Source organism: Octopus bimaculoides, chromosome 4 (genome assembly GCF_046866305.1).
Source record: "Octopus bimaculoides isolate indiv1 chromosome 4, ASM4686630v1, whole genome shotgun sequence".
Lineage (NCBI taxonomy): Eukaryota > Metazoa > Mollusca > Cephalopoda > Octopoda > Octopodidae > Octopus > Octopus bimaculoides.
Genome location: NC_142931.1, coordinates 7,304,271 through 7,314,790, shown reverse-complemented (window position 1 = coordinate 7,314,790; position 10,520 = coordinate 7,304,271). Strand labels below are relative to the sequence as shown.

General features: G+C 34.2%; 1 protein-coding gene across 3 annotated transcripts in view; it reads left to right on the top strand.

Moving 5' to 3' along the window:
* Nucleotides 1–9,955, top strand: part of LOC106870405 (cadherin EGF LAG seven-pass G-type receptor 1) — a 538,322-nt gene extending 528,367 nt beyond the window's left edge. For 2 of the 3 annotated variants that reach the window (XM_052966875.2, XM_089350213.1), the window contains exon 29: nucleotides 9,496–9,762. In XM_052966875.2, coding sequence (XP_052822835.1) covers nucleotides 9,496–9,624 — 129 coding nt within the window. In that variant the 3' untranslated portion in view covers nucleotides 9,625–9,762. Of the gene's footprint in view, nucleotides 1–9,495 lie in introns of all 3 variants that reach the window. The other variant, XM_052966877.2, reaches the window with a different exon arrangement.
* The last annotated feature ends 565 nt before the right edge of the window (nucleotides 9,956–10,520 follow it).

Here is a 10,520-nt window from a genome sequence, read left to right as displayed (position 1 = left end):
TGAGTAAAATGCTACAGGGTGTCCACAAAGTTTGGGTACACGGGATTAACACATACTTTAAGAAATTATTATTTCTTATATTTAATTATTTATGTTATGATTTTATTTACTCCATGTACCCACATGGGGATTAACACATACTTTAAGAAATTATTATTTCTGATATTTAATTGTTTATATTATGATTTTATTTACTCCATGTACACAGGCTTTGTGGACACCCTGTAGTTAAATATGCAACTATATAACTTAGCTGAATTCGTCATAGAAGAAACTAGGAAACTTCTTTTTTCTAACATTCGATCCATTATTTAGTAAATTTAAAGGAGGCGAGCTGTCAGAATCGGTAGCGGCATTTCGTCCGTCTTTAGAGGCATTTCGTCTGAGGTCGACTTTACTTTTCATTCTTTTGGGGGTCGATAAAATAAGTATCAATCAAGTATCGTCCCGTTCCCACCAAAGTTTCAGGCCTTGTGTCTATAATAGAAAGGCTTATTTATCAAAGGAAGAATGAACTCAAACTCGGTCTTAATCACATTTAACAAACCGTTATCTAATGGGAAATCTATTAATTCGATCCCCGATTCAGGACCCCCTTATTTAATATGTAACCTTTTTGAAGTGAATTTTGTCAATGTATAACTAGCTCGGATTTTAATGTTTTAACACTTTATCGAATTATCGAACATTTATACCAGCCCCTATTTCATGATTGGTCCACTGATATTTTGTTCCCTTTGAAAATTGGAAATAAACAAAGAAATATGCATATTTTAAGCATAAAACATGTATTTTGTATCTCTGGTTTACCACACCATATGCTTTTGACAGCCGCAGTGTATATTAATGTTTCTCTCATCAAAAAAAGTAGAAGGGCGTACCCTTTTTAAACATTTGATTCATCAGTTAAGGAGGACCGAAGCAGATATTACCATCATGACAAAAGATGCTCTACAATCACGACTATATATTTATACATATTCAACGAAAAACTCCAATAACTAAGTAATTTATATGCGACAGCACGACTGCTCAACCAACCGTAAACAATCTGATAACATTCTCCTATTGTTAGTGCTGCTGACGATAAACTATATTCTATGTAATCCTCGGCAGCAGTGGCTAGAAATATGTTATCGTCAATAGTTTGATCATTTACTGTTATCTTATTCCCATTCCACGTGTCTTTCTCTATAGACGAGCTTTATATATGCTGGCTCCGCCTTCAACTGCTTTGTTCGACTCACAGATGGATAACTAAGATGGTGGTACACAACTCATTTTATTGCCGTTATCGTACAACCTGCTCTACTAAATTCTTTCATTCGTTTGTGTTTTTGTTATATCTAATCTAAAATTGATTTCTTATTCAACTACAAAATGACAAATTTATAAAGGAAGTAAAAATAAGGCATTTTTACGTGATTTTTCATGGTGCTTCTAAATAATCTTTCTGCGTAATTACAATAAGTTTCGACTAGGAATCAAAACTGGATCAGATGGCCCATTCCCTTGTACAGTTCATGAACTGATATAGCGTTGTGTTGATAAATGTTATGCATTTCATATTTGTGTTTCGTTAGATAAAAAAATATAAAATGTCTACATTCTTATAATGCAGCAATGCAAAACATTGTCTTATTTAATAAATGCAGAATTGTTTTATCTAATATCTGTTTCGTCACATAGTTGCAGGAATGGATGTGTGGTAAGTAGCTTGCTTACTAACCACATGGTTCTGGGTTCATTCCCACTACGTGGGCGAGTGTCTTCTACTATAGCCTCGGGCCGACCAAAGCCTTGTGAGTGGATTTGGTAAAGGGAAACTGAAAGAAGCCCATCGTATATATGTATATATATATATATATATATATATATATATATATATATATATATATATATGTATATATGTACGTGTATAAGTTTGTGTATCTGTGTTTGTCCTCCAACCATCGCTTGACAACAGATGCTGGTGTTTACGTCCCCGTAACTTAGCGGTTCGGCAAAAAGAGAGGGATAGAATAAGTACTAGGCTTACAAAGAATAAGTTCTGGGGTCGATTTCTTCGACTAAAGGCGGTGCTCCAGCATGGCCACAGTCAAATGACTGAAACAAATAAAAGAGTAAAAGAGTATACGTAATATTCATGAAAAGAATAAATATATTTTTAACCTATTACGATTTGACCGGGTACGGGTCTTTCTTTTACTCTTTGACGAACTGGCAGAGTTGTTAGTGCGACGGGAAGACTGTTTAGCACAGCTGTTCCGGATCTTTATGTTCCCAGTTCAAATTTCATCGAGGTAAATTTCTACGTTCATTCCTTCGGAGTCGATACAATAAAGTCCCAGTAAATTATTGGGGGTCTATGCAATCGACTATCCTCCTCCCGTAAAATTTTGCGGCAAAATTCGAAACATTTAGGCCTATAATTTTATTCCGTTGCGGTCAATCGAAGTATAAAGTGGAAAAAAAAAAAACTATTTGAGCTATATGGCTTGTTGATTAAAATATCATTTTAAGTTTTGAACCAGAGATACAGAGATTTCAAAAGGTACTGGAAACGATTCAACCCACGAAATCATTTTTAGTTGTTTTAGTAGAAGGGAAAAAAATAGTAAAGAGGGGAAAATGAATTACAAAATTGTTATTTAGTAATTCTGTAAGTCTCACATCAATAATGGATATATCGTAGCGATATGTGTGTCGAACAGGAAATACAAATGTCATTTTTCTTCATCGTATTATAAATTCAAATTTTCGAAATACAACAACTTTGCAAAGATGGCTGTCAGGGACATTAAACTTCATGAAAAGAATCGGGAAAAAGGAGTAACGTTACAGTAATCTAGAGTCCACCATTTAAAGATCTATCGCTAGAAGATATTATTTTTTATTGATCTTATGCACGCTGTGTGTTATGTTTCGTTTTATATTTATTTATATTTTTGCTGAATTTCCATTTCTGTTAGCTCCGAGCAATGTTTGATGCTTGGAGCTATGACACTCAAGGTAAATATTTTTCGCCGTTTTCTTTGTGTTCTTTTATGGAAACGGCATTTACACATCTATTTCTTGTGCAGAGATTCAGTCAGTCAAAGGACATTAGGTTCTATCAAACCAGATTTCATATTTTTGATCGAAATTTCTTACAGTTATGCATTTTCTCGTATTTATGTTTCGTTTGTTGACAATGGCTGCACGTGCTTTGAATGCTATTTGCACACTCAACCAGTTTTTGTACAAAAACTGTAAATTCATTTCATGCGTGAGTCGTATGAAGGCAGCAAATGCAGTTAACTGAAGCAAACGCTTAAAAAACAAAACCAACCACAACAAAAGAGGCTAAAGTGATTTCGAACTTAAAGGACGAACAAATTAGCTACGGTCTGTTAAGTAAAAATGTTAGTTTCTCGGTTCAACAAGTGTCAGTTCATATTTTCTAACAATTTCTGTCTTATTCTTTCGGAGAAATTTCCTAACTTTATTTGTTTTAGTTTCAAAATCATTTCAAATGAAGAGGTAAGTGGATGGCGGTAGTCTTTATATTTGTGATTTCAAATCTCAATTCCATAACTGAATCGACTCTTCCCACTTTTGAAATAAATCACATCCTGTCACGACCAGCTTTCATGATAATTGAGCAGAATCGGTGGAGTTGTAAGCAAACACGTTATGTTGTTGGCTTGCATAAATCTTAACGTTCTGAGATCGACTTCCTCCGATGCAGACTTCACTTTTTTTGAGCCTCTCAGATCGATAAAATAAAGTACCAGTTTATTGCTGGTATTGTTCCAATCAACTAGATTCAACATCCAAATTTCAATTCTTGCACATATATTAGAATTTTATATCCTTACAAAATAAAGGGAAACATGCGGCATAATAAGAGGAAAAGTTCTGGATTGTTGTATTAAAAATACGGTTTCGATTCATATTAAAGTTATTCTTTTACGTTTGCAATGTAATAACTTTGGGAAATGCATAAATGTGCCAATATATCTCATTCAAACGTATTGAACATTGATGCCTAATTTAATAGATTCGCTTCAATTAATATATTTTATTGTTAGCATTGAGAATTGAAATTTAGTTTCGGCTTATTTCTTCAGGTGCAAAAATGATATCGCATCTCACTTCTACGATCGATTCTTTGATACAATCTCATTCTAATTCTTAGTAGATCTCCAAAATATCTTTAACAAATTAAGAATTTAGAGATACTCATTATCAGTATGTGGTATTCATTCTATTTGAGTTCCTTCATTGAAGGAACTCTAATATAAGAGGCAGAACAGAAGAAAGATATAAGCTTATAGTTTATGCAAAGAGACAGACGAACTTGTTAGTCTTAAATCTGATATATATTTCTATACAGAGTGTATAAACTTACAAAATAATATATTACACATATATTATATGGGCAATAAATACATACCATATATATATTACACTGATATATATTATATGGATAAAAAATACATACACTATGAATTATACACGCCGGTGTTAAAACGTGGGTAGCTGATGAAGTAGAATGTTCTCTATGTGGCTCGTGTGTTCTCGTCTACGTTTGTTTGCAATGTCCTGTACCCAGATATGCACCTATACATACAGGTGGATGTCGGTATGCACATACCTGTACGTATATATGCATATACTCATTTACTTTTGTTTATATATATATATATATATATATATATGCACACACATACATACATGCACGCGTACACACACACACACACAGATGAACACTACTTGTATTACTAGAATCAGGTGGCAGCTGTGTGACTGTTATACACGAATAAGTTTTAAAGAAAATCGGTAGTGAATAGAAGACGATATAATTAGCGTCATATTACATGCGAAATGCTACTGATGTTTAAGATTGACGGTAGGAAGGCAGCCAATAGACATGTCACCATGCCTTCCCTCCCCGACTGCCATCTGGTGGACAAAACCACAACAAAGACAGAGTCGGAAGGAATCAAAACTGCAAACGTGTGGTTACTTTTCTTTAAAAGCCTTTTTCTGTCTTAATGAGTTTTCACATTTGCTGTGACATTTGAACGATGGTAAAGAGGATGAAGCTAAAACTGACATTGTGATATTTCTTAAGACACAATGAGGTGGTTAGTTCTTGACGTCTACTCACCTTCCGTTTCCCTTCCCTTCTCTGTTTGTCAACACTTAATGTTTTTTTCTTCTCTTCATTTAACTCTCTATTTTCCATTCATATCCCGTTCACTATTTACGAAAATAAGTAGCCATCAGGAAACACTAATGAATAGATTACGAAATTATACTCCAATTAATTATCTCGTTAGTATTTCTAAAATAACAACATCCTCAACACGACTGTCAACGGGAACTAGAATTTTACGCTCTATCGCTGGCTAAATATCGACATAAAAACATGTCCTAGTTTTGTAAAAAAGGTACCGCACCATGCAGAATATATTTCCAAATTCTTTCTTGTAGAGATGATTATGTGCGTATTAAAAACCGGTTCCAATGAATTAATATGGCAATGATAAATATTTTATCAAGTTCAGATTGATGCATAAGAAAAGAAAATCCGAGAAATAGTATTCAGCTGAAAAATGTGCATTAAATACGTAATGATTCTAATATGTATATATATATATATATATATATATATGAAGGCACGCTAACATATATGTATATATGCAAACGTGCATATATATATATATATATATATATATATATATATATATATATATATATATATATATATATATATATATATATGGGCTAGGGTAATGGCTCACTTTGGGCATGAATGACCATAGAATTGCACCTAGAAAGTTCCCCTCCGAGGCACAAGTCCGGGAAAGGTTGTTTTATGGAACACCAGCAGTTGCCCATGCATACCAGCCACCGATGTTATCCAAGGGAAAAATCAAAAGCCGATATAGAACTTGGCACAAGTGACATGTCGCAACTCATTTTTACAGCTGGATGAACTGGACCAACATAGAATAAAGTGTCTTGCTCAAGAACACAACGCACATCCCGGTCCAGAATTTGAACTCACTACCTCATGATTGTGCGCCCTACGATCTAACCACGGCGCCATGCGCCTTCACTTGCATAGGTTACGTATACAATATATCCTACCTTCATACTGAGTGGACTGAAATCCCTTGGACAGTCCCTGATATTGAATAAAGTGTTAAACATTTACGGTATGCAAATTAGCAGCTCCGGTATTCCTTGTATACTTGTTGAGTATATAAAGCTATTGGCTGTTTGTTTCTTTAAGAAAGGTTAACTCGAAAACCGGTTAAGAGTGTTCATCACCTTCCCAGTTAATGGAGAAATAACTAAATTTTCCCAGCTTATACATCTACTATACAGGTTACACACACACACACACACACATACACACATACACACACACACACATATATATATATATACGTGTGTCATAATACTACACTAAGTCATAATACTACACTATTATTGTGTTTAGCACAATGTGTGCCCTTGCGTGGATGAGCACATACAGAAAGAGAAAACAGCAATGTCTTTGACTCATACTTCAAAATATATTGCATCGTGATATTTCTGATTAAAAGAGACGGACAATCCTTTTTTTTTTTTTTTTCTCACATTTTCTTTATATTTTTGCTTTGTTTCAACTCCAACCAGTAAATATAACAGTTTCAATATAAAGATGAGGCGCTAGATTACCGATCGTTGTTTTTAAAATCTGTCAGTGTGTGCATTAAAAAAGGTTGTCATGTCGTCAAACGTTCACAGCATAAATACCAGTGTGTGGATTTGTGAGTTTTGTATGTATCAAGTATTACCTTTCTCTTCTTTCTTTCTCGGAACACAGGAATACACATACACATACGCGCACATACATGTATACACACACACTTATACCAAACATATAGTTACACTTATCTATTCGGTCTATTTTCTTTTCTTTCTCTCTCGCTCTGTATCCATCCATCCATCCATCCATGATATGTGTGTGTGTGTATGCATGTATGTTGATATATCTGCATATATATGTATATATAACTATATCTAACTCTCTCTCTCTCTCTCTCTCTCTCTCTCTCTCTCTCTCGCTCTCTTTCACTCTCTCTTTATATATATATATATGTGTGTGCGTGCGTGCGTGTGTATGTGTGTGTGTGTGTGTATGTGTGTGTGTGTGTGTGTGTGTGTGTGTGTATAATTAGAAAATAATATATACCGATAGTATATACGGGATATTTTATCCCTTAGTCGGTTACTATAACTGCTAACACTGTTTACACTATATATATATATATACACGCGCGTACACGCTGACACACGCACGCGCACACACACACAAGACATTTAGTTGATTGTGTGTCTGTAGATGTATGTGTGCGTTTCTGTGCCCATATTTAAGATCGATTTAGTGAAGGCAAAATCGGGTAAAACCTTGCGGAGGAACTATAGACAGTGTAAATATTTCACGTGAATATGATATGTTGTCAACTTCTTAAAGAATACGATGGTAATGGTAATCAGCTCAATACAAGAAACATAGAAAAGCGTCTTTTTTTCTCTCTAAGACACTGCAAAAATAAAAGAAAATTAAATAAATAAAAATCACAGTAAATTAAATAAAATCGTCAATAGCGTTGCAGTGTGAAACAGAAAGTACAACATTTAGCAGCGACTCAGACATTCATTTGAAATTGTTTGCGCTGTGTTTTATTGAAATCTTTTTATTTCAATAAATTTGTCAGATTAAGAAATCACTGATAAACCGTTAAAGCGATTAAACGCCTGTTTATTGAAGTGAAGGGCTAAAAAAATGTCTTCTTGACGTCACATGGTTTGAGACGACGCAGAAGTGTATTTTTCGTCTTTCCGTTATACATTACAGTAGCTACTGTGCGTGAGAATACTGCCGACATTTTGGTTCTTAATCTTTTATCACTCGCAATACAGATGGTTAAATGATGTCCCACTTCCACCCCCAGATTATTTTAACTAAACTCTAAACGAAGTTTCATAGCTTTGTCATGTAACTATACAGAGAGTGAGTGAGGCGTGGTAGAGAAAGGGGGAGCGGCACACTATAAAGATGGATTGGGGAAGAGTTTAAAAAGGAAGCCTGTGAAACAAAGTACAAAGAGGGAGTAAGGCAGAGAAATCAAGTCAAAAGATTGGAACAATTTTTTAATCTTATTTTTTATCTTTTTTTTTGTTTTTTTGTTTTTTTTGTTTTTTACATTCTAATTTTCCGTCCACGAAAATGTCAAAGATATGACATATTTATAAATAATCTTTAACAAGATGTTGGAACGTACATTCGTTGACTTAAGTGAAGGTTACACATTAACATATTCGGTGTAGGACGAAAAAAATTGCTGTGCAGTATTTAGTTATATTTCTTTAAGTTCTGAGTTCAAATTCTTACAATGGACTCAACCAAAGATCCAAATTTGTCCAACATGTGACAACAGCTGTTCGACATAACTACACAACCCAGCAAAGCTTCAGTGTTGTTTCCCCGCATTCCGTGTCTTGAGAAATCGCGCCTTGCATCATTTCTGAGCGATTAGAGTTTCTCAGGCACCTGTAGTGTTCCTCGATGGCCCTATCAGGCCAAAAATACAAAAGAACGTAATTTATAACCGAATAACTCGGCTCATTGAATCGATTGTTCAGTTTATTTCTGGTGCTTATTAAGTCAGAGCACCGAGCGAGAAGTCGTCTCCAGCATTTCTTTATAGTTTCGTTCAGCCCAGTAACTCGATTTAAATGATTTTTAACAATGACAACAAGCTAATCATATGTGAGAAATGGCGATATTGGTAACACCAAAACTTACAACAATAAAACAATGCAAGGAAGCGCATTGTGAGCAGCGGTGTGTAACAACATTTCATAGGCAGGTCGACAGTGTGATGCAGCGATTTGCATTTGTGATATTTGGTACAAGTTTTGATTTTCTGTTATGAATTTATTTTTTTAGGGCCAGCCCATTGTGGATGTTTTGATATATATATATATATATATATGTATGTATGTGTGTGTGTGTGTGTGTGTATATATATATATATACTTTATTATGATCAAAGCTGCAAAAGCATTACAAAAATATCACAAAGAACTGCTACTCAGAGTTTCACATTTACGTTCTTACATTTGGTATATATATATATATATATATATAAAACCATATGTGAATCGTTGGCGATTTTCTTCCTCCGTCTTCCCATCTATTGAACTTTCCTCTGTTTCCGAAGAAGAGCGCCTGCTAATACATTACATGTACCACGTCCTCGCGTTGTTGCTTTTTGTGTTTGTTCTTTTGAGGATTTACTCTCTCTCTCTCTCTCTCTCTCTATATATATATATATATATATATATATATATATACACACACACACACATTAAAATTTAAGATCAAGTATTATAAAGTTTTCCAATTTCATATATTTTCGTCTTTCTTCTTCTTCTTCTTCTTCACAGAGCAACGGAGATACTCTGCCTTTGGGCAAAGATTCGAAAGCTTTAGAATCACTCAAACACAGACAACGATCACAGATAGAAGTGAGTAGTGACGATGCTTCCGATTGCGAAATGATAACATCTGTGTGACATGTACTGTCCTAATATACAGTCCTTTATATAATATTCTACATTTTAGAGGGAACTATGAAAGCCGTGAGATTATATGTATGTTTTCTTGTTACTTTTTCCGTTATGTTTTTATTTTTAAATTTGATTATGATTATCATTACATTATTAAAATTATTAATATTATTATTATTATTATTACTATTTTTATTGTTTGTAAAAATTCCAAGACGTGTGAAGAGAAGATTGGTTGTGTAAGTTTGTAATTGTTAACTGCTTCCTAAGTATTATTTTATTTCATAAACACGTGTATTGTGGCTAAATAAAGGATGAAGATGATTAAAACACATTACAGTTTTGTTTGGTGTTATTTCTTGGGTTTTGTCATTGATGTTATATTGGGCGTGGCTGTGTGGTAAAGAGTTTGATTCCCAACCATTTATCTCCGTGTTCAGTCCCACGTGGCTCTTTGCACAAATGTCCTCTACTACAGCCGCGGCTCGAGGCTAAGGTAGATTTGGTAGAGGGAAATTGAAGGAAGCCAGTTGTATGTATACATATATGCATACATACACATATATAATTGTTAAAGAGGACAACAAACGTCTCAAGTCATATACATGATTGTTATTGGAAAGAATTCAATGTCTTACTGCTGTTTCTAGGATATCCCAGAGTATGGGATATTCCGTCATCGGAAAATGAGAAGGGTATAGATTAATGAAATGATGACATAGAGGACATGAGTGAAGGAATAAGGAGATAAGAAAAAGAAGAAAAAAGACGCATAAAAGTTCACGGTTCAACTTTCCGATCTTGTACAAAATAAGTCCATAAGCCCTTAGGTATATATATATATATATATATATATATATATATTACATGTCTATGAGAAGGGATGACCACTAAGTGGACAT